The following is a 25334-nucleotide window of genomic DNA, read 5'->3' as shown; positions in this document are numbered from 1 at the left end:
CAGAAGCCCCCTGCGGTGCCCTGGCAGGACGGCCACCCTAGAGCCAGGCGCTCTATGGTCCGCCGGCTCTCTGTGATGCAAGTTATCTATTTTAGGCAACAAGCATTTTCTCCTTTTTATTAAACTCACTGGGGGACACTGGTTAACAAAACACAGGGTTCAGGTGCACACGCGAGCCTTGCACTGTAACTCCCACCCACCTTCCCCACCACGCTGCACTGCATCAGCCTAGTGCTCAGTCTAAGCAAGGTTAGAGGAGAGGAGGCAAAAGGAGGCCATCTCAAGTTATTCTTGGGTCTCCATCCTAGCAACGTTTCTTTTTCTTTTTTTTTTTAAAGGCTTTATTTATTTATTTTTAGAGAGAGGGGAAGGTAGGGAGAGGAGAGAAACATCAGTGTGTGGTTGCCTCTCACTCACCCCGTACTGGGGACCTGGCCCACAACCCAGGCGTGTGCCCTGACTGGGAATCGAACCGGCGACCCTTGGGTTCAAAGGCCAGTGCTCAATCCACTGAGCCACACCAGCTGGGGCCCTAGCAACATGTCTTGGCCCATGGAAGTTCAAGGGTGGAATCTGCTGAGCACCGTGGTGCTGCTGTCCGTGTGCGTGCGAGGGAGCGTGCTGTCTAGATGCGTGGGGCTCAGTCTGCGAGTAACACGGAACGTGATCTTGTCACATCAGGCCGCGGAAGCCGAGGGGAGCCCGTGTCCCCCAGTGGTCTGGAGGCCAGAGGTCGGACTCGATCACACCAGTCTGTCACCCTGCTTGGCCCAAACCCCCTGACACGCGTGCTGACCGGGGCGGACGCGGCTACAGCCGGGTCACACAGTGCAGCATGGCCTGGGGGGCGGGGGGGGGGGGGCCCTCCCTGGGCCGCCTCTATCCAGGAGCAGGACCCTCCACTGAACATTCTGCCCAGAGCCTCAGCTTCCTCGTCTGGATCCTGTCTGCCCCGGGGATGGGGGAAGAAGGGGAGAAGCCCCGGGCACAGGGGAAGGAGGGGAGAGGCCCCAGGCACGGGGGAAGAAGGGGAAGAAGCCCCGGGCACGGAGGAGCACCACCATGTGCGTGGATGTGTCTGTGACCCCCATGGTTCTGATCCTGGGATGCCAGGAGGCACCTGCTTTCACAGCTTTCTGGACATTTCCACCGTCAGGACTTAGAACCGGCCACCAGATCGCTAGGTTTGTTGAAGTAGATGTAACACAAAGTGGCCCAGAAAGCAACGTCACGGAGAACCCTCCGTCCCTGTCATGGTTGCCACCGAGAGGGGCGATAAAGTGCCCGTGCTGGACGCCCCTGCAGCACAGGGGACACGGGTGCACGTGGGGCTTCCAGACATGAAGGGGTTCACGCCAAGGAATAATGCCAACGATCTAATTTCCGAGACAACGAGGAAAGAAAGGCTGATTGTTCAGTTTGTTGTTCAAAACCACAAGGGCTGCTCCGCTGTGACACTGACGCTGTTCCACCTGCCGGCACAGGGTCTGTAAAGGTGAGCCCACCACAGGCCCAGGTACAGTCCCCCTGGACACCCTTCCTCCCGCAACAGAAGCGCTGGGTTCTGAGTCAGGTTGCTAAGGGACCCTTTTGGGGAGGAGGGGCAGTGGGAGCCCATCTACCTTTCCTTTTAAATAAAAAATTGTATTGCTTGTAAATAATATAACGCGCAGTATGTGGAAAGACCGACAGACGTAGCAGACAGACCATCTCAGCTGGGCCCCGGGCACAAAACCCAACAAAGACCAAAAGTAAAACCTTGGCCCCCCTCTCCATGCACAAGCAACACGGAGACATAACTGAGAGGAGGACCCCGCCCAGGTCACAGCCAGGAAAGTGACCAAGGGATGCGCGGCCAGTGACCGGCCGCGGTGGCGAGGGCACGCGAGCCCCGATGAGGGGGCCAACGGGCCCCTGATGGGCGCAGGGACCGGCCGTTCCCAGGGCCGGGGGACGTCACTCCCCCACAGGGCAGTTCGCACACTGACTGCAAGGAAAACAGAATTCTAGTGGATTTGCTACCTCGATGGACGGGACTAAAATGCAGGTGGACAATAAAAGTCCGAGCAGCAATCTCACAGAGAGAGAGAGAGGCCGCCCCTCTCCTAGCTGCACGGTCAGCCCACACCTGCTTTCCCGCACAGCTGTCATCTTGGGGACCCACGCGCCACACTTCACTGACGGCCTCCTCCCCAGCACCTGCCGGGGGCTGCACCGACGGGGCCCTCAAACACCTGCCGCCGGTCGCCGCAGCGACGGCAGCGCCGGGCGGGCGAGCACTGCACCTGCACTCTCGGCCGCAGTGTGCTCTCGCCGGGGGCGTGGCCCGGGCCCCGGCTTCGCCAGGCCCCTCATTTTAAGCTCATGGGTCAGGCTGTCCGTTTTCTTCATGACATTTGTCTGACGTAACTGACGGCTGGGTGGCTCTGGGGTGACATCTTTCTCCAGCACTGCCTCCCAGGCCGTCACGCCGTCTGGCAGAGACGGGCAGCCAGCACACAGGGAGAGGAGCGGGGCCCCCCTCCACGGCAGCGTCCCCACCTTCTCCATGGCAAGAGCCCTCGGAGAACGCAGCTGATCTCCAAACAGATGCCAGGGTGTGGTATTTAAGAAAAGAACCACAGTTAAATTCTTACTCTGAAAAGCTTATTTTTTAGCCCTGGCTGGTGTGACTCAGTGGATTGATTGAGTGCTGGCCTGGGAACCAAAGGGTCGCCAGCTTGATTCCCAGTCAGGGTACACGCCTGGGTTGCAGGCCAGGTCCCCATTAGGGGGCGCACGAGAGGCAACCACACATTGATGGTTTTCTCCCTCTCCTTCTCCCTCCCTTTTCCTCTGTATAAAAAATTTTATAGTCCCTCAAATATATTCTTAAAGATATTGTGGAAATAAAAATATTATTTATACAAGATCAACAATAATTGATAACACAGCAGTTCCTTGAACAATGTCATTTTGCTCAACATCGTCTTGTTATAATGCTTTTCGGGAAACAGAACCGTGTCCTACCCGGGGCGCTGTCCGGGGCGGGAGCGTGCCCGGGGTCCCCACGTCTGGGCGGGCTTTCTCCACGGGCTCCGGTTTCCTCCCTCATCGCACAGCTGTGCATGGAAGGTGAACAGTGTGTCTACGCCATCCATGGTGAGTGTGAGTGGGTGTGAGTTCACCTGCAAGGGGAGGGCGTCCGGCATGATCCCACCTCACACCTGAGCAGCCGGGACAGGCTTTAGCCACCCGTGACCCTGAACAGGCTGGAAAATCCTGATTTCATCTTTATTCATCTTTCTTAGATGTCCACACAGCTCACATTTATCTCAATGTTTAAAATTAGAAATGTTCTGGGTCTTCATTTGGAAATTTGGTGATACTTCTGTGACCAGAAACATGCTGCAAGAACGTAACTTTTGTTCACATCAATTAGCCCAGGGAATGACTGGTTCGTTACACCTCGTTCCACTTAAAGTCACAGTGTCCGAGAACCTACTGATGACGTTAAGTGAGGACTTACTGTACCTATAATTCAATTAAATTAATGTTATTTAAAGGTAACACTGGATTTGGAAGTTTCTCTCAAGTGATTTACTTTGGGCCAAAGTTTAGTTATGCATAGATTCTGAATGATGTATATTCCCCGATATTTAGTTATGAGAAATACCAATCAAAAAGTCTAATCTTATGCCCTGGCTGGTGTGGCTCAGTTGGTTGGAGCATCGTCCCATAGACTGAAGGTTTGATTCTCTGGAAGGGCATATACCTAAGTTATGGGTTTGATTCCTGGTCTGGGTGCATAGAGAATGCAACCAATTGATATTCCTCTCTGTCTGTCCTCTCTCCCTCTCTCTTCCCCCTCCCCCTCCCTCTCTTTCTAAAAGCAATGAAAACATATCCTCAGGTGGGGATTAAAAAAAGTCTAATATTGCAAGGAATAGCTGTGTAGCCAGCAGCTAGAAAATACATTTATATTCTAACATAATTGCTTTACCAGATAGTCTGATTTTTTTTTTTTTGCAATAAATGTGAGAGAGTTTAGGAATGCTTTAGAATAGCAGAAGGGTGGACTCTGCAGTCCACAAGGCGTAAGCACACTGAAAGGACCTCTCAGGGCCACATGTGTGTACAGCTGACCATTCTCACGCCCTGCCCCTAACCACCAACTGGGTGTACACAGTGATGGAATCCCCGGTCACACCAATAACCTCCGAGCACACATCTGTTCAGAATCCTTGCTGGCTAGAGCTGTGTTAATTTCTTATGATAAGTGAAGCAGAGACTTACACTTAGAGTAAAAAGGATAGGATTCACCTAACTTCCTGATCAAGAAACTGGGAAAATATACGGAATTACGGCTCTGAAGACACTGGCTTCCGGGCAGTGGAGGACAGGGCCCCTGAGAATGGGGAGCCAGGGCGGTGAGCCCCACAGCTGCCCAGGTTCCTGCCCAGACAGGACTCCCAGGTTGCAGCACGGGGAGCCCAGCTGCAGCGGTGGCTAGGACGGAAGGCAAAGGCCCCAGAGCAGGGAGCTGTGGAGAGAGAACACTGAGGCTGCGGAGCCCCCCCGCCCCCTGCAGAGAGCGGATGGATCCCGTGTCTGTGTGAGGAAACCGGGGGGGGGCTGGGAAAAGAGCCCCCCGGAAAGAGCGGAGGGACCAGTAAGTACTTCTCAGGGTGGGGCAATGCCTGTTCAGCCATGGGCATAACACACCACAGAAGTGCTGTGGCTCCGGTCCTGCCAACACATCTTAAAAGCAAGAACTAGAAGAATCAAACCATTCGCAAACAACATAACTGCATCCCAACACGACTCTCAAGGTCACGAACAGAGAACTGTGAGGCGATGGCACTCGACCAGCTGAGCTTTGGCGTCAGGTGTCCAACACGAAAGGAGCAGGCGTGCAGGGGGCAGGAGATGCCACTCGTGGTGAGAGAAAAACCACTCGGCCGAACCGACCCGGCGCTGCCACGATGTCAGAATCAGCAGACAAGGACTTCAGAACAGCATTCCGCGTGTGCAGAAAGGGTAGGTGGAGACATGAAGATATAAAAAAAAACACTAATAAACTACTGGAGATTAAAACTACGGTGTGTGAGCCTTGGCTGGTGTGGCTCAGCGGACTGAGCGCAGGCCTGTTCGATTCCCAGTCAGGACACACACCCGGGTTGCAGGCCGGGTCCCTGCTGGGGGACGCGTGAGAGGCGACCACACACTGATGTTTCTCTCCTTCTCTCCCTCCCTTCCTCTCTCTCTAAAAATAAATAAAATTAAAAAAACCCTACAATGTGTGAGATAAAACTTCTCTAGATGGGAATTAACACCAGTTAAGCACTGCAGAAAGATCAGTGGACTTGAAGATGGCAAAGGAAACCACCAAATGAAACAAACAAACAGAAGGCTGGAAAAGAAAAGACAACGTGAGAAAACCTACTGCACGCATGACCACAGCCTCTGCAGGACAGACGAGGGGAAGAAAGGACACTGAAAGAGACGAGAACCAAATAGTTTTCCAAGGTCGATGAAAGTGACACACGCACCCCAAACACGAAGCGGGGGACCACACCAAGGCACATCATAATCCAACTGCTTAAAAGTCACAAAAAATTTCCTGAGTAGCCGGAGGGGAATGAAGACGTGCTCTGTGCAGAGGAACGAAGACAGGACTGACAGCGGATTTCTCGCTGGAACGATGAGAACGAGACGACAGTGGAGCAAGCCTTGCAAAAGATGAAACCGGGGCCTGTCGTTCTGGAGGCCGCGAGCACGCATCTCAGCGCCGAAGCTCAGGAAAGGCCTTGGGAACACACGGGGACGGCACGACCCAGCCCCCAGCAGACCGCGCTGGGGCCCGTTCAGGGACGTCCTCCCGGCCCAAGGGGCCTGACGCCGGGCGGACTCTGTGCCTGCCCGACGGAGGGAAGCACACCGAGAGTGCCCGGCATCGGGGAGGGCAGAGCATTTTAGAAATTACTAAAACCTCTTTAAAGGATAGTTAAAAACAAAAAACAGCACATGGTGGCGTTTATGACGCACAAGGAAGTAAAGCGCACGCCGGCAGCAGTGGCGAGGCCGGGAGGGATGGGAGGGACAACAGGAAAGTCGCCACCATGAGCCCCTCGTGTCTGTGCGGAGCGGTGTGCCGTCGCCGGGGGGGGGGGCGGGGGGGGGAGACTGTGACTGTGACAAGGCATAGACGTGTTTCTGAAAAGGTAAATGAATAACTGAGATCAAACAATAAGAGTTGTAGTTAAGAAGCCAACAAAGGAGATAAAACGGAGTCATGAGAAGCACTCAGCTGACCCCGAAGAGAGCAGACCAAGAGAAAAGGGACACGGAGGACAGATGGGACGAGTGGAAAACGCACAGCGAGGTCGGAGGTTCCGACCCGACACCGCGGTGCTCGCGCTGGACGTAGCGGCTTTAACGCCCACGCAGACGGCAGAGACGTCCGGCCGAACAGAGCAGCGAGGCCCACCCACGCGAGTGTGGAAGAAGGCCTAGCGCGCCGATGCCCGTCAGGGGACCGCTGGGGGCGCTGTGTTCACATCAGACAAAGCAGGTTCTGAAGCAAGGAGCATTGCCCGGGATAAGGAGGATCATTTTATAATGACAAAGCAGCCCATTCGACCAATAAACAACACTGATATTTATGTACCAAATGCACGAAGTAAGACCTGATAGAACTACCTTCAAGAAAAGACAGACCATAAACAACTGGAGACAGAAAATAAACAGCCCCAATTCCAACAGTAGCCAAAGCGCAATCCTTCCTTATGCATCTGAAGAGACACACGTGGGGCCCGAATGCTGGAAACCATGGAACGGAGGAGAGCGCAACGGGGAAGGAAACACACTGTGTTCTTGGACGGGGGCGTTCCGTGATGCCAAGCTGTCCGTGCTCTCCAAGTGCACACACTCAGTCCAATCCGATCAAAACCTCTCCCGGGTGTGTTGCTGGCTCCAAAGTGTATAGGGAAAGTTAAAGCAACTAGGACAGACAAACGACTCCGGAACAAAGCAGAGGGCTGGAGATTCACCATCTCCGTGTTCCCTGCAAAGCGGCGATGGTGAAGACAGCATGGCTCTGGTGAGCGGGTCCCGAGGCCGATGGGACAGAATGAAGAGATTCGCAGATGTGGTCTGCCAATCCTTGAGAGAGGGGCAAAGGCAACTCAGCGAAGAGTGGTTAGGAGTCTTTTTAATAAATGCTTCTCCACAAACAGAATGCATGGACACCCACATACCGGAAAATGAACCTCAAAGTGGATCACAGACCCAAATGTAAAATGCAAAACTCTAATACTCATAGGAGAAAATCTTTGTAACCTTGGGAGGCAAAGACTTCTCAGATGCTATGCCAAAAGTATTTACTACCTGCGAAAGAAACAAATAGTAAATTGACTTCATTTAAATTCAGTTAAATTAAAAACTCTGTAAAAGGCACTGTTGAAGTAAAAAGCCAAGTCACAGACGGAGAAAATATCTGTGAAGCACATAACCAGCAAAACTATTTTTATCCAGAATATGTAAAGAAGTCTCAATCTAACTCCGTAACAAGAAAACAACCCAGTTAAAAAACGGGCAAAGGACTGGAACAGACACTCTACCCAGAAAGACATACAAATGACAAACAAGCAAGGGACGAAATGCTCAGTGTCACCGCTAATGAGGGAAGTGCAGATTGGAGCCGAAGAAAGACAGAAGGAAGGCCTGACGGCACGGACACCGGACGCCGAGGATGGAGGGCCCGGGCACCCAGAACTCGCGCGTGTGCGCCGCTGGCAGGAGTGCGGAAACAGGGCACCCGCTCCGCGCAACGGTCTGGCAGCTGCTCGGAGAGTTACACACGTATTTACACCACGACCCAGCCACCTCAAGCCTACATGTTTACCCAAGTTAAATAAAGACCTATGTCCAAAATTTGTGCATAGAAACTTATAGTTTTATTGCCAAAATTTGAAATAAACCAATTATCTCTCAAATGGGAAATGGATGAGCTGTGGTACTTCGATAAAATGAGATATTACTAAGCAATTCAAAGGAACAAACTATTGCCCAGGCTGGTGTGGCTCAGTTGTTTGGAGCATTGTCCAGGGAACTGAAGGGCTGCAGGTTCGATTCCTGGTCAGGGTATGTGCCTGGGTTGCAGGTTTGGTCCCTAGTTGGGGTGTGTACAAGGGGCAACTGACTGATGTCTCTCTCCCCCTTTCTCCCTCCACCCCCCAGAAAGAAAGAAAACAGAGGAACCAAACTACTGATGTATCAGCAATGTTGATGACTCCCAAACACATTACGCCAAGTGACAGAAGCCGGACTCAAGGACTACATACTGTACAGCCCCGTTTCCATGACGTTCTGGAAAAGACAAGAGGGCAGAGCTGGAGGACAGGCTGGCCACGGCCGGGGATGACGGGGACGCGGGGGCCGGGCTGCAGGGGAGCAGCACGAGCACTGTTTGTGGAGCTGAGGGCTGCTCTCGGTCTTGGCCGTGGTGCTGCTTACATGAGATGCATTTACCGAATCTCAGAGGACTGCTCACTAAAAAGTGACTTTTGCTGTATATGAATGAAACATTAATTTTAAAAAATGTCATGGGGCTGTCCAGGTCTCCCAATGCCATTTGTTAAAGAGGCTATTTTTACTGAAGGAGAACAAAGACAGGAAAATCCCAGATTCTACACAGGAATATTTTCACCGATATGTGCCCTAGAGCAAGGAGCATAAAGGAAAGAATAAACAAATGGGACTTCATCAAAACAAAAAGTTTTTGCATAGCTAAAGAAATATCAGCAAATGAAAAAGGAACCAACTGTATGGGAAAATACACTTGCCAATGATACCTAGGATAAGAGTTCAATCTCCAAAATACGTAAGGAACTCACACGACTCCACTCCAGGAAGATAGACAACCCAATAAAAAAAATGAGCAGAAGACCTGAACAGACACTTCTCCAAGGAGGACATACCGAGGGTCCAGAGACATGAATGGATGCTCAGCATCACCAGCCATCAGAGATGCAGATTAAAACCACAATGAGATACCACTTCGCACCAGGCACAATGGCCGTCATTAATAAATCAACAAACAAGTGCAGGTGAGGGTGTGGAGGAAAGGGAACCCCAGTGCACACTTAGTGGGACTGCAGACTGGTGCAGCCACTATGGAAAACAGTAGGGAACTTCCTCAGGAAACTAAAAATGGATCTGCCTTTGACCCAGCAATTCCACTGCTGGGATTATACGCTAAGAACCCTGAAACACCAATCCAGAAGAACCTATGCACCCCAATGTTCATAGCAGCACAATTTACAATAGCCAGGTGCTGGAAGCAACCTAGATGCCCATCAGTGAGTGAATGGATCAAAAAACTAGGGTACATTTACACGATGGAATTCTACGCAGGAGAGAGAAAGAAGGAGCCCATACCCTTCGCAACAGCTCGGATGGAGCTGGAGAGCGTGATGCTGAGTGAAACAAGCCAGGGGGCGAGGGACAAATACCATACGATCTCACCTTCAACAGGAGCCTAAACAACAAAACAAACGAGCAAGCAAAACACAACCACAGACATGGAAATAAAGAACAAACTGCCGGTGACCAGACGGGAGGGGAGTAACGGGAGAGGTGGGAAAGGGTCATCAAGGAACCTGTATAAGGGACCCACGGACAAAGCCAAAGGGGGGTAGGATTGAGGGTGGGAGGCGGGGGGAGGACAGTGGCGGGGGGGGGGAGAGAGACAACTGTACTTGAATGACAATAAAAAAATGTTCGGAAAGATATTTACTGGGCATTAAGTTCCCAAACCTTCTTGGTGCACAATGTCCTTAACTGTTTAAGTAATATTTGTGTGTGTGTGTGTGTGTGTGTGTGCGTGTATGTATGTATGCATATGTATGTATGCATGTATGTTTTTTCCAGGGAGAGAGAAACACTGACTTGCTGTTCTGCGTCTCCAGGCGCTCATGGGTTGAATCCTGAACGTGCCCTGACCCGGGACTGAGCTGCGACCTTGGCAAGTCAGGCTGGTGCTCCAACCGGCGGAGCTCCCCAGCCAGGGCCAGTGGTTCCCTCACTGCACCCCTAGACCGGGAGAAATACGCACCGACTTAGGGGCTTTAAACAGCACGCCCCCCGCCCCCCGCTCAGATTCACCAAGTCATAATGGGCATGCACCTAACTGTACACACCTGAAGTGCACAACTTGATACATGTGCATACATCCGTCACCACCACACAATCAACACGTGTGTCATTTCCAAAACTTTCTTAGCTTTTTGAAAAAACTAATACATACAAGTTGGCTGGGTGGGTGTAGGCAGAATTGGGGGGTGGGGAGTGGAGGAAAGAAAAAGTTTCACTTTCTGTGATTTTATATTTATTTCACTTATTACAAAATAAGCCTTCATTGCTTTTATAACTTAAAAAACATCAAATAATAGAAAGGGGAATTCTCTTGAAATAATAAGAGCAAGTCTTCAAGGCACGGCTCACTACTATTTGAAGTAGAGAAGTCATTCTCTGGACTCCAAAAAGCACGGGGTGCTTTAATCTGTGCCGGCGCATGGCTGACGCCCCGCCGCTCTGGCCCAAGCCCCCATGACGCACGCCGGTGACACTGACGGCAAAACTAACAACTAAGCGGAAGGGGAACCCACGATTTAAGTCGCCGCCTGGAAGAAATGTGCCGATCTGCCCTCTCCGATTCAAAGCCCTCTTTCCTCTCCCATCCCCCACAACAAGTGACCCGCCACAGAGCACATGTGAGAATCAGATACAAAAGCACGAGAGCGCCCACGCCAATCCTAAGTGAGACACACGGCAGCCATCGTGGGGGTCTGGGAGTGGACCCCTCAAGAACCCAAGAACACCCACCCTCTGAGCACCACACAGCGACGCGGTGATGAGGCCCTAAGCACGAAAGAAACCGTGTGCGTGGGCATCTGCACGCTCACGAGCAGCGTGGGTTGACGTAAGGCAACGAGCTGCTTTCCCCGGAAACCTGAACGTGAGTCCTGGCAAGAACAGCACTGCAATGACACCACATATGGAGAGCACACTTCTTTTTTAAGAAAAAACAAAACAAAACAAAACCATATTTATTGACTTTTTTTAAAGATTTTATTTATTTATTTTTAGAGAGGGAAGGGAGAGAGAGAGAGAGAAACATCAATGTGCGGTTGCTGGGGGTTATGGCCTGCAACCCCAGCATGTACCCTGGCTGGGAATCGAACCTGGACACTTTGGTTCCCAGCCTGCGCTCCATCCACTGAGCTATGCCAGCCAGGGCTATATTTATTGATTTTTGATGATGACAAATGTACATGACCCTTGCTAAAATTTTTTACAATTGCCATTATACAGCAAGTGAGGAGAGTCTGCATCATCGCACCACCCTAAGGCACCTCACGAGCAGTCTGCACGGCCCCCCCGCCCCCCCCCAGCACAGCCCCCTGCCAAGCACAGCTGGCCGCGCAGCCGCTCCACCTCCCGCTCCCGCCTCCTCGCTGTCAGCGCAGCACCCGCGGGCGTGCGGGCAGTTCCGGAGAGGCCGCCCTGGGCACCCGACTCACGGAGCCGCCGGTCCAGCCACTGCCTTCGCTGCCCCTCAGGCCACGCTCACCGTGACTGCAAGAGTGGTCATCTTCTTTTCAGGGATTTCCAGTTCCAGCGAACACTCCACATTACTCTTTATTAGTTTCAGGTGTACAATGTACGGAGCGATCCCTCTGATGATTCTGGTACCCACCTAGTGCCACACACCGTTACTACAATGTTACTGACTACACTCTCTAGGGCTTCCAGGCTGTTGTGAAATGGTAACATTTCATTCTTCTTTGTCTGAATGCAGAAAGCTCTAAGGCTGGGGCAAAAGTAGGGTTATAGTGGTGAGTCCGTGAAACACAGAGTTTATTCTTGTACTGTTATTTGTGAAGTATTGTATTCTTTCCCGCCCAAACAACTGTAAGGCTGCCGCCTGCCCGCCCTGCATGCCCAGGGAGTGCGCACTGAGGCTGTGAAAGGCCGCGGGCTAAGGTCGGTGGAAGCTGTGCCAGCGCGGTCAAGCCTGGCTCTGGGGGTCCACAACCTTGGGGATCAGACGGAACGGTGCCTGGTCCCACAGAGGGGCTCTAGCCGCAGAGGGGCAGCATGGGAAGGTTATTCCGAGTGATTCTGGAGCTTCTGGCATGTTTTTAAAATGCCTTCTATTTTAAGATTTTATTTATTTTTAGAGAGAGGGAAAGGGAAGGAGAGAGTGAGAGAAACATCACCTGGCTGCCTCTCGCACGCCCCCCCACGGGGGACGGAACCCGCAGCCCGGGCACGTGCCCTGACCGGAACCGAACAGACGCCCAGCCCGTTCATGCAGCCACACCGGCCACGCCGGGATTCCCGCACGTTGGCGGGCAGCCTGGGGAACAGGTGAGGACAGCGGGGCAACAAGGGGATCGGCTCTTCGAACACGCTCTCAGGTGAGGCTGACGCGGGGGCCTCTAGGAGTGCTCTTCTGACCCCTTTAAACTCCCCCGAGTCGGTCAGGGCCCCCCCAGAGAGCTTCTACTTGTGGGGCTTTTACCTACTGATACTGACTGCACTAGAAATTAAGCCAGAGAAATCTAAAAATATTAACTCATTAAAATAAACCTATGTCTTAATATAAGCAACATCTATAAAAACAACCGATTTTCATAACTAGTATCAGTTATTTCATAAAAGAACTCATATTAAATAAAAATATTTTCCAAAACAAAAACAAACTCAGTGAGAAGAGTGTCACTGTTTTAGCAAATCTCTTTGGTTTCTGGCTTCAGAGGAAACAGCTCGTTCCTCCAGGTTCAGAACGCTGGTTTGGTTGAAACAGAAGAAAAACCTGTGCCCCACAAGTCGGTCGCTGGGAGAGGGAGGGCGACCGACAGCCCTGGTTCCAGATGACTGCGGGCTCCTCCGGCGCGGCACCGGCACCCGAACTCGACCAGAGGCAGCGTAGTGGGGGCCGCTGCTGCGTGCACCCTCGGGCCGTCCCGGGGCGGGTCTTCACCCACCAAGGCCAGTCCAGTGCTGCTCTCTGCCCTTCTGGGCTCTCCGGCCCGTGAATGCTTTTGCACCAGCACTTGCTGCTCATCGGGAAAACACTGGTCACGAGCTGCGCGGATCTTCCCGTGGGGACTCCTTCCGTCCGACGCACGAAGACCCCGTTCGTTCACGCCGCCGCCCGTCTCGGCGAGAGGCTGCGGCACTGGGAGGCGGAAGCACACACTGGCAGGTACAGAGTTTCCAAAATCCACATTTCACTTGAAAGCTTGAGTTGATAACAGACAACAAACACCGCCAGTGATTTTCCTTAAAGCGACACTCTCATTGTATCTTCTGAGAAACTGCCCGCTGGTTATTCACATCTGAGTAAGCAGTTCGCCCGCCGCCACCGTTTCAGCGAGACCGGTGCTCGGGAAGCACGGCCAGGCGGCCCCTCGGCTTTGCTGTCTGCGCTGAAACTGTACGGAAATTCCAAGGCCTGGGAAACAGACTGACCCGATAATCTAACTGAAAACAAAAGCCAAAACCCAAAACCCCAGATGGGGGGGCGTATTTAAGAGATGCCTGAACTTCAGAGACAACGGAGGTGGTGTCACTCAGGCCGAGGATCCAGGTGACAGGAGTCCCCCTGGGGCGTGGCTCCTCTTCATCCTCCTCTCCCTGAACCTAAGTACTTAATTTAGTTTTATTTTGTATGGTACGTAAGCTTTGGATCCTTCAAAGTGGAAATTAGTGTCTAAAAATACGACGACAAGACAACACACACAAACGTACACACCAGACAACCCTTCCAGCAAGCCCGCCAAGTGCCACTCCAGCGGCCAGCACACCAGGGCGCCCACGGAACCGTGGGGCCCACGTCCCCCCTGCCGGGCCGGGGTAGCCCTGCTGGCCGGAAGCCTTCCATCGGCTGCACTGAGTCTGCAGCCCTTCCTTCCTCCCTTCCTCCCTCTCTCCCCTTCCTTCCTTCCTTCCTTCCTTCCTTCCTTCCTTCCTTCCTTCCTTCCTTCCTTCCTCCCTCCCTCCCTCCCTCCCTCCCTTCTCTCACCCACGCCCTGTGTTCACAGCACAGAGCGCAGCAGCAAGAAAACCTCATGTCATGTCGGCCCCCGGCCCTTCGTTCCATCCCCTTCGCTCCAGACAAACTCGAGGGCAGGGAGAGGCCACTCTCCGCCCCACACGCCCTCTAGTCCGAGCAGGGAGGGAAGGCACACGGTCCCTGCTCTCTCAGTGACACGGAAAAGCACCTCACGAGGATGTATCTTCACGAGACCACCCAGCTCACCACGTACAAGGTTTCTCTCCGCACGCCGCTCCCACCGCACGGCAGCCTTGCACATGTCCGTCCCCCCCCCCCCCATTCCTTTCCTCCACGGCACAGCCATGACCTCAAGTGATACACCGCTGGTCGGCTTGCGCGAGGCCTGTCCTGCATGCAGAGGAGAGCTTCGGGCGGGCAGAAATGTGGGCCACTGCTCTGTTTTCTCACCAAAAAACGTGCCCGGCCCTTGGTGGACACTCACTGGGTGTCTGCAGCTGCGTCCGAGGGTGAACCGCCCAGCCGGGAAGGCTGGCCCGGGGTTCAGGGCCAGGGACACAGGACAGCAGGAAGAGGATCTAGCTAGGATATGACTCCTAACAGGGTGATGAAAAGCGGTGGCCATTAATCTAGAAAGTCTTGGTGGGGGTGGGAGTAAAAAATACATAGTAATTAACTGGAACATAATCAACAGAAGAAAAAAAGCAAACAAAATATAACCAAAGACACTGAAATTAAGAACAACCTAACAATAGCCAGAGGGGAGGGGGAGGGGACAGTGGGGAGAAGGGTTTTCGGGAACTACTTACTATAAAGGACATGTGGACAAAACCAAGAGTGAGGGTGGAAGCAAGGGAGGGAGGTGGGTTTGGCTGGGGGGGGGGTGCAGAATGCAGAAAACTGTAATTGAACAATAAAGTAATAAAAAAAAATGGGCAAAGAACCTGAACAGACACTTCTCCAAAGAGGACAGACCGATGGCCAACAGACACATGGAAAAATGTTCCATGTCACTCACTAATCATCAGAGAAGTGTACATTAAAACCACAATGAGATCCCACCTCACACCTGTCAGAATGACCATCATCAGTCAATCAACAAACAACAAGTGCTGGCGAGGCTGTGGAGAAGGGGAACCCTAGCGCTCTGCTGGTGGGAATGCAGGCTGGGGCAGCCACTGTGGGAAGCAGATGGAGACACCTCAAAAACTGAAAATGGATCTGCCTTTTGACCCAGCGTTCCCACTTCTGCTAATATATCCAAAAGCACCCGAGACACTAATCTGAAAGAGTATGAGCGCCCCTGTGTTCACTGTAGCGTTATTTACAAGCGCCAAGGCGTGGAAGCAGCCCAAGTGTCCGTCAGTAGGTGAGTGAATAAAAGAACTACAGGACACTTATGCAGAGGAATACTACTCACCTACTAAAAAAGAAAAAAAAAAGGAAAAAAAATAAGTAGTAACGATTATTTTTAAAAATTAAAAATTTGAACACGTCCTCAGGGCTTTAGCACCTGAGTGGTTCCGGTAGCGCGCACTGCCGCTGGGGAGTGCCGGTGAGAGACTGCCGCCAGCAGGCGGCCGCGCTGGGGCCAAGGGCAGGGCCGTGATCCACCCCGGCCGACGGGGTCTCGTTCTCCACAGACTCCCCCCTCCCTCCTGGGTAAGAGCGGGACTCGGGGGCTGCTGGCAGCCAAGGCTCCTCGAGAAGAGTAAAACCTTCCATACGCGTAACTTAACATAGAACAAATGTTATGTGTTTAGAAATATAATATGTAATATACTAATGAACTTAAAGTAAATTTAATAGATAATAAAAAAGCATTTAAAATCAGTGGGGAAGATGGACTATTCAATACATGGTATGGGGACAAATGATTTTCAATCATTTAGAAGGCAATAAAATTATACCCCCACCCTGTACCACTCAGAACAAATCCTAGGAGGGTTATAAAGTGAATAGTGAACAAAAAAAATATGAAAGGATTGGGGGAAAATATCAGAGATTTTTCTTGTGATTCTTTTTTTCCCGGGGATTCCAGGGCTTGGGAGCCCTTCCACAGTAACCGAGAGCTGAAATTAAGAAGAGAAAAAACAAAAAAAAATTCCCCAGTTTTTCCCCAACCTGAGTGGGTGAGGGTCTCGAGAGCTCACTGCTCAGCACGTGTGCTGGGGACCGTCCTCCAGGGGTGGGCGAGGGAGGAGGTTAACCCGTGTGGCCTTCGCAGCCCTCCGCTGGCTGGACACTCGGCCACCTCGGAACTTCGGGAGTTAACAGTAACATATTAAAACAATCAAGTCAACCTCAACTCCTGGCATGAATGTAACATTACTTTCATCTTTTCTCCCAAAGCAAACATATTTTGAGAAATAAACATATTCTAGTTAAGTCTAATAAATTCTGAAATATATAACTTTCAGGAAAAATAACTGAACTTAAGGAGTTCAGTGACAGTAAGCATTAAACATTTGTATTAAGCAACAAGGACTCCCTAGTAACGGGGGAGTGTTAATTTCAAAGGCAGGTAAAAATCAACGATTAAAAAGAAAAGGGAAATGTGACTTTCACAAAGCCAGCGCTTCCTGCGTGAAAACAGGAGGCGGAACCAGGACACACAGGTCACCCGGGACGGAGACGACCCAGTGCAGGGGTCGGACCCTGTGTGTCTGCCGCCGTGTTCTCCCCGGGGACCGCCAGCGCGTATCTGGCCAGTTGTCTCCCAGGCGCGTCCGGCCTGCCGTTCGCCGTCCCCCGCCCGGGCTGGGCGGCCTCCGCGTGGCGGGGGTGTCCCTCGGCCCTGCCTGCAGCCTGTTACAAAGCCTCCACGTGGACGTGTCCACCAGGGTCTGTGTGGACGGACGGCTCTGTCCCACTGTTTCAAGGAGGCATGTACCGTAAGCTTTGACCTCATGCCTTGCACAGTAAAGAGTTTGGGTTTTTTTTTGTTTTAGAGGGTTGTTTTTATTTTGGGCTTTCCCCTCTCTGTCTTTTCACGTAGACCAGATGTTTGACCTACAGGGGTAACAGTGTGCAGCCCGTCCATCCATTGTTTCTGGGGCGCTAACGCCTGGGATGGGAAATGGCATCTCCGGGCCCTGGGCCACACTCGCCCTTTGCCCTTTCCTTCCAGTTCAATACCTACTGTTTCTCCGTTCATATATGCGACGTACGAACTCTTTCCATACGAAAGAATTCTCCTTATTTAAATAAAAAAAAGGGAAAAAAAGGGAAACTGGAGCTCAAAGAGCAAGAGTTTTAGTAAGTTCAGATCGCACGGGAGCTATTTCCCCACGGTACTGCCTGAGGTCGCAGTGTGACCCTGCAGAGGGCCTGCACACAGGCTGCAGAGGCTGAGACGGCAGGGCACCACCAAGGAGCCAGGGCGGCACCGGGAGCCGACCGCAGCGCAGAGCCGGTGGGTCTGGACGCGGACTGACAGACAGGCCGGCTCAGCCAACCGGGACGGCCCGTCCTGACACCAGCTGGGTCCCGTCCCTATTTTCGCCGCGCCCCACCAGAATTTCCCTGCCCATGCATGCAGACCACGTCTACGTCTACATTACGTCTGGAATCACCGTACGAAGGTTGCTTGTGTTAAGAAACAAAACAAACTGAAGGTGGGCGGTAAGTCCAAACACGAGCTCCACCACTTCCGCCCCCCGTAACTGCGAGGGTGGAATGGGCGAGCTCTGCGCGCAGCCCGGGGCGCCCGACCCCTCCCCCCGTCACTCAGCCGCCGCCGCCAGGGCGGCACTCACCATGTGGACCACCTCGGGGTAGACGGGCTCGGTGACCACGTTCCGGCTGTGGGTGATGTACTCCACCATCTCGCTCAGCGCCGCGCGCTTCACCTCCTTCCACTTCAGGTCGCTCAGGGGGTCGGAGACGAAGTCGAAGAGCACGCAGCACTGGCGCAGCTTCTGGACAAAGAGCTTCTCCTGGTCGGCAGGGGGGGCATCTGAAACCAGAGCGCAGAGCGCGGTCAGCGCAAAGGTGCTGGGCCCCGGGTTGCTGTGGGGCGCTCTGGAGACTTCCGCTATTTTTACTTTGGATGAACAGAAGAAACAGCGACATGGGATGGGGTGGACAGAGGTTAAACTCCCCTTAAGGAAAACGAACGGGAAAAAGCCACTGGCCACCGCTCAGACCACAGGCCTCCTCTCACACGCCCACTGACGTCTGCAGCCACACTGAGCGCCGTTCGGACCGAACGCCCTCTGGACGCACCCATTCGGACAGCACCCGGGCGCCAGTCCCCACGGCCAGCACCGTGCGGGCAGTGCAGCGCGAGGCCAGGAAGGCCTGGTGAGCGGCCCGGACACCCACACCAACGTGGCAACTGAGCTTGCAGGGGCGGGCAGGGCGCGGAGACACACGGGAGGATGCTGCCACAGGCCTGCAGCTGCTGCTGCTGCCGCGGCGGCCCCCCAGGGAAGCCCGGAGCCGGTCTGAACGGGCTGCCACACCCCCCGGCCGGAGCGTCCGCCCGGCGCCCACAGCGCACCTGCCATGCCTCTTCCTGGGCCACGGTCAGCGCGCATCACACACGGCGGCGGCAGCACGGGACAGCTCAGACAGTAACAACCACTGCTCCTGACTGGTGCTTACCGGGGTCAGGTAACGTCTTGAAAGCTTCACACATATTTACATTTTTTGTCATGAAATCGTCATGATGACACAAGACTAAGAAACAGGTCCAGAGGGTCCGTGTAGGGCCGGGAAGCAATGGAGCCCTGTAAGACTTTCCAGAATCCCGGGGAGCCTGGAAAATTCCTGCCTGCCAGCATGAGCTTGACAGCCTCGCTGGGGCGAGGATGAGATCAGGGCGATACTGACAATGGGGTTTATTGACGGATATTGAAGCTTGTCCACGATCTGCAAACTGGCTTAGAGGACCTGTGCAACTCAGTGACCAGCATTTTCCAAGCGATCGATAAGTGCTGCTTCAAAACCGTCCCAGGACAAGAGAGCCGTTCAGAGAGCCCCGGGCTTTCATGTGCTGAGACGCCAGGCAGCTCACCGACACGGCTTCCGACTCCACGTTGTCGAGAGTCCGTGCGACGTCAAGGAAAACATCCGCAGCGATGCGACCGGCCATCGGGACCCCCCTCCTCCCCAGCAGGCCTTTCTCCGCCGCCGTCACCGCCGCCGCCACAGCAGGGCGGGGGACGGAACTCAGGGGCACGGGGAGGACCCAGCCACCTCCCCCGAGCTGGACGGGAAGGATGTGCGAGAACAAACGCTGCTGCCACCCTCACACTAACTTCGTTTCTGTTTCAGAAACACGGGTATTCTCCTGGCAGTACGTCACTTCTGTTGAGATGCAGCAGGTTTGCCATTTTGGTAACGAGTTCATGAACGACGCTTACACTCCTCAGAGGTTTCACTTCAAATGTGGCCAGCACTGACAGCGCAACCCACACCGCAGACCACGGCGGGGTCCTGGGCCGCCGAGGTCATGCCCACCCCACACCCCAGGGTGCTCCCCTGCAGGCTTCCACCGGTTCAGCCCCCGCCCTCCTCCCCGCCCCTGACTGTCCCCTCCCGTTCAGGCTCCTCCGCAGGCCCCCCCTCCTTCCCAGTGGGGCAGACGCACTGCCCGGAGCCGGCCACCTGGCACCCCCTCCCCACCTGGACACGTGTGGAGGGCAGGTGCCGGGCGGTGGATGGTTTGCCAGCTCCCCGGCCCCGGACGCCCAAACCCGGATCAACTCACTTCCAGGGGCACCACCGTGCTCCTCTAGCTCCTGCCCTGCGGGTGGCAGGGCGAGGGCATAGGATGTACGCCCACAGGACACTTCGGAGACCATGGGAACCAACATTTGATTCATAAACACTCATTACTCGGGACAGCTCAACGATTTTAAATAACATCGTTGCCATGCTTGGGTCTCCTAACAGTCAGTCATCCGTCTCTCTCAACGAAAAGCTTTCATTTTCTGAATGGCCTTCTCGCCTGTCTTCCACCCTCCCCCACTCCCACACCCTTCGTACACCCCCCAGGTTGCGGGGTCTCCTCACGAACCCCTTTCGAGGTCACAGCTTGTGTATTTGGGACGGATGGCATTCTCAGGCCCTTGGCGCTGCAGATAACTAAGAAACCCCCGTTGACCCCTAAGGGCCCCCCCTGAAACCCCTCGCCCGGGACCTACCCTCCTCAGCGTGGCTTCTAAGAAGTGGTAGGTGAGCCCTGGAGGCGCACCCCACGACCCTCCTGAGGCAACGAGCACACACCCCCTGAGCACCTTGCCCACGGCCCCCGCGCTAAGGGGCGCAGCACAGGTGTGACTGCACAATACTCTCTAGCCCAAGGGCGTGGGAGCGCAAAGTGGTGCGACGGTCAGTGTGGGGTCCTGCAGGGGGCGGCAAAGAAGTCCCACGTAAACCAGAAGCCCTGAAGGCATCGGCCCCTTTAAAGACAGGACGGTGACCGTGACCGGCATTCAGGAGAAAGACTCAGCTGTCGCCAAAACAGTGGAACAAACACACTGCAATGAAAAAGGAGGAACGGAAGAAAACCTCTTTCTCCTGTAAAATTTCAATCCAAACTTCCTCTAGGAGGCAAGAAAATCTTAACTTTGTAGAAATTATGTCAATTCTTCCAGGGCTCCAGACAGTGAAGATGTTACTATACTGTTTTCGTCCATAGTTATAAAAACGGTTTGGGATTATAATCTCATAAACTCTTTTTACTTTTTAAAACCTCATCTGGCTATTTTTACAATTTCACTGTTTTAAAACACTCTATCGTAACAATCAAATTGAACACAATAATAAAAACATTACATCCCTAGTGACTATAAAATATTTCCATGTTTCTTTTTTAAAAGATTTTATTTATTTACTTTTAGAGAGAGGGACGGGGAGGGAGGAAGAGAGGGAGAGAAACATCAGTGTGTGGTTGTCTCTCTGACACCCCCTACTGGGGACCTGGCCTGCAACCCAGGCCTGTGCCCTGACTGGGAATCGAACCAGCGACCTTGTGGTTCGCAGGCCAGCACTCAGGCCACTGAGCCACGCCAGCCGGGGCTCCACATGTGTTTTGAATGCAACTTAGTTTAGCTTCTTATTGGTCACTGGATTGAAAAAATCTCCACTCCCTGCTGTGTTAACAGGACTGTGCCGCCAGGGAATAAAAACCAGCAGAGGTGGTGAAAGAATACGCTTTAGGCCTGTATGTATTCTGAGTTTTTGACAATAGAAAAGAGTTATTTTTGTAACTAAAAATAAAGTCTTGGGGATAAATAGTAATGGAAAAAATATAAAATCAAAACAAAACAAAACAAAAAGCTTTGCGCTAGCTGCTGTGGCTCACGTGGCTGGAGCGTCACCCTGTAAACCGAAAGGCTGCAGGTTCGATTCCTGGTCACTGTGCACACAGGAGGCACCGATCTGCTTCTCTCTCACGTCAGTGTTTCTCTCTCTCTCCTCCTCCCTCCCCTCCCCCCTTTCTAAACATCAACACGCATGTCCTCAGGTGAGGATGAAACAGAAAAGTCTTTGTAAGTTAGCATTAGTAATCTTCGAAGAAAAGAAATCATGACCCTAAGTTTGACCCAAATCTTACAATTACTTCTTGGAGCAGAATAAACAAAATAACAGATTTTGAGTCCTGCCCACAAACGACCGTGGCTCCTTTAATTTTAAACCGTACACAGACCGATGATGCAGACACGCTTGCTTCACAGCGTGTTAGTGGACGGCGCTGACCCCAAAAGAGCACCAGCTAAACGGCACGACCTGAGACAAAACTCAAGTGCAGCCTGTCGGAGTTGCCCAAGGTCAAGGCTCTTTAACTAGAAAGGGCTGTAAGAGGCCACCTGCCAGGAAAAGTCCCATGACAGCACCGAAAGCCCAGCACCACGCTGACACTGCTGACCCGAGAGAGCGAGAGCAGCAGAGGCCGGCACAGTTCAGGTTAAGAGTTTGAATATTCCTACTTCCTTTCGTTGTTTTTGGAGTTAAGAGCTGTAACATTCTTCTACACAAATATCACAGGTACCTTATGTTTGTGTAAATCTCTTTCTCCTCCCCCCTCTCCTGGTATTTTCACTGATTTGCTGTGGTGAACTTGGGATACTTCCCAATTATTTCAAGGTCAATCCTTAATGAAAGCTGGGGCAAAATGTATGGACATCCTATGCAAAACCTGCAGGGGGAGAAGACATTGACCTTGGCATCGGAAATACCACACAGAAGGTGGAGATAAGAACGTATGTATTATTCTTTTTTTTTAAAGATTTTATTTATTTTTAGGCAGACAGGAAGGGAGGGAGGAAGAGAAAGAGAAAAAATGTGCAGTCGCCTCTCATGCACCCCCTACTGGGGACCTGGCCCATAACCCAGGCACGTGCCCTGACTGGGAATCGAACCAGCGACCCTTTGGTTTGCAGGCTGGCACTTAATCCACTGAGCCACACCAGCCAGGGCTCTTTTTAAAAGATTTACCGAAGGGAAGCCTGCAGGTAGTGAATAATGACGGTTAGTTACCGTGAGAGCAGGTGGGAACAGCCGCTTCCGGCTCGGGAAGTGCTCCGGGTCTCACAGTGTGTCCGCGGCGGCACGGAGCGCAGCGTGCAGAGTGGCTCCGGTCCGCTGGCCCGAGACCTCCAAGGTGGGGACGAGCCCCGGGCTCCCAAGGTGACAACACACTACTACTTATATTGTCTTCTGCGGCACAGAACGAAGAAGGCGCGCTAACGTTCACTGCACAACTGGCCCACGCTGGAGGTGGTGCTGGAGCCCGCTCTGGGGCAGGTGCGTGCGCCCCCTGAGTCTGGAGACCGCAAGAGGCGGGAAGGAGACCACGCGAGGCGTGTACACGGGAACCCGGAGCGGCCAATCCCATCACGGCCACCTGCAGAGGGGGTGCACCTGCACGCAGCACATGCCGCGCCTGCAGAGGGACTGACAGACGTGACATGGGACGTCGGAACCACCAGACCGTAGGATAGGGTACGATGAGGCCGAATGGCCAACTGTCGCTCTGCGCGAAGAAGCATTGCGTGAACTCTCCGACAGAAAAAGGATAAAAAAAGCCCAGCACACTCTACGAACAAGTCTCGGTGGTGAAAAGAAACACTCCGAGAGACAAAGAGGACTGAGCTTCTGCATGACGGCTGCGCAGAGGCAGCAGAACCAGACCGTCCTGGTACGCAGATGACGGCTCTTCCCAAGCAGCCGCCACCCCAGTGACACACCCCCAGCGACACACAGAGACAGGGCTGCAGAAACGGCAGGCCCAGAGGGCGTCAAGTCCGGGGACGGCGCCCTGAAGGCACCCTCGGGAGGCACCCTCAGGAGGCCACAGTCCACTTCCCGGCCCCACACACGGCGCAGCTGGAGCGGCTCGGCTTCCAGGGAGACCACGCGTGGGGCCCACAAGGGTCTACGACAGTGTGCAGGTCACGAGCCCACGAGAGGCGCCTCGAACAGAACGGAAACAGACGAGCCATGTCTCCAAAGCCCGGGGCCGGACCCTCCGCCACGGCGTCGCCTGGCCTTCGGCTGCGGCTATTCCTGGCACCGAGTGAGCAGGAGTGGGGTTCAGTCCAACCGAGAACGTCTGGCCTGAGTCTGGCACGCGTCATTAGCGTGTGCTCGGTCCCACTGAGCTCCGCCTCCTATATGAGGAAACTCAGCAGATGGCACGTTCCCCCACGAACGAAGCAGGAGTTCAGCGATATTATCCTGCTTTCGAAAGAGTGAGTCCACGCACCATTCCCTGACCCCTCGCCCCACTCCCCGCGCGCCCCCTGTCCTCGACGGCGTCCCGTCCGCAGGCGCAGGCCTGCCCCGGCGGCTCCGCCCGGCCCCGGCCCCAGACCGAGACTTCCTGTCGGCCAGGGCCGGCCCTTCGCCTGGCTCCGCTCCTGTCTCCACCACTCGTGTCTGTGAAGCACCCCCCCTCCCCCCCACCGTGCATCTGGGGCAGCGGCGGTCCCTGCAGCGCTGACCCCTCCTGTCTGCGCATGCGGGCTGTTTCTCCAAGCAAGTTCTCCTTCCGAGTCTTGAACACAGGTTTCCAGTTTTCTCCTAGAAACGTGTTACATGTCCTTTTTCAGATTTGTTCTTCGGGGTTTGTTGTGTCCTGATGCTACTGTACAGAGTACCTTTACAAGAATTTTCTAGCTGCTGCTGTGATACAGAAAAAAATGGTTCTGGGTGTTATTTTTCTATCCAGCTAGCTTGCTTAACCCATCACCTCTAAGGGCTCCCCGCCCATCCCTCTGGTTTTCTGTGTGCACCGTCCTCTCACCTGCCAACGCCAACGCCCTTCTCCTCCCCTCCCAGCGCGGGCGGCCTCCCGCCCCACCACCGCACAGGGACGCGCTCGCCGCCCACCAGCGCGCTGGGGGCTTGCCCGGGACTCTGAGGGCAACTCGTCCCAGACTGAGGAACGGCCTACGGGCCCAGTGCTGCCCTGGTCCCCACCCCAACAGAGACCGTCCAACCGGATCAGCGGGTTCTGAAACGTGCGCCAACACGCAAGGGGTCAGCACTGGCCAGGGCCCTGCGGAAGGACGACCGGAAAGAACTTCAGTCATGAACGCGGCCGAGCCCGGCCGTGCCACGGGGAACAGAGTCCGGGAGAGGCCCGAGCGCATGCGGACACCTGACTTGCTACAACCGGATCACGGAAAGCGAAGAAAGGCCACGCTGTGCATGTGTGGAACAAGGAGGTACCCAGAGAAAAAAGGAAGGAGAAAGGAGGAGGAAAGAGAGGAGGGAGGAGAAAAGAAGCTGGATCCTGTTACACACAAAAATACAACATAAGCTCCTAGAGGCTTAGAACTGGCATCTGAAAGACAGAGCTCTGACGTTATCAGAAAACACAGAAAAGTGTCGTAGGTGGAGGGAGAGAGGGAGGGAGGAGGACTTGCGACACAGAACAAGGGGTCGTTACAGATGACGAGTCGGACCACACGGAGCTGAACTCTCTCCTTCACCGAGGCGCCACCGGGAAAGAAAGGACAAGCCGCCGAGCGGGGGAGCTGCCCGGACACACGCAGGCCACAGACTCGTGTGCAGGACACACCAACTCTCCCAGCAGATGGGCAGGAGAGGTCCCGGGCACCAAGGGAGAGAACACACCAACTCTCCCAGCAGATCGGCGGGAAAGGTCCCGGGCGCCCAGAGGGAAGCAGGCAGGAGTCCTGACCAGGCAGGCACCTCACAGAACACGCCCAAGTGGCGGATGTGAGACGCCCAACAGACCCATGACCACTCAGTGGTCTGAGGACCAGCGAGAAGCCGGCAAGGGAAGACC

General features: G+C 53.8%; 1 protein-coding gene across 2 annotated transcripts in view; it reads right to left on the bottom strand.

Annotated features, from left to right (window-relative positions):
* PPP2R5C (protein phosphatase 2 regulatory subunit B'gamma) overlaps positions 1–18024 on the bottom strand; it is a 46767-nt gene extending 28743 nt beyond the window's left edge. The window contains exon 1 of one of the 2 annotated variants that reach the window (XM_028507689.2): positions 17824–18024. In XM_028507689.2, the coding sequence (XP_028363490.2) occupies positions 17824–17892 (69 nt within the window). In that variant the 5' untranslated portion in view covers positions 17893–18024. The remainder of the gene's footprint in view (positions 1–17823) is intronic. The other variant, XM_028507690.2, reaches the window with a different exon arrangement.
* Between the last annotated feature and the right edge of the window lie 7310 nt (positions 18025–25334).

The sequence above is a fragment of the Phyllostomus discolor genome, chromosome 1 (assembly GCF_004126475.2).
Source record: "Phyllostomus discolor isolate MPI-MPIP mPhyDis1 chromosome 1, mPhyDis1.pri.v3, whole genome shotgun sequence".
Classification (NCBI taxonomy): Eukaryota; Metazoa; Chordata; class Mammalia; order Chiroptera; family Phyllostomidae; genus Phyllostomus; species Phyllostomus discolor.
This window is presented reverse-complemented; position numbering and strand designations above follow the sequence as displayed.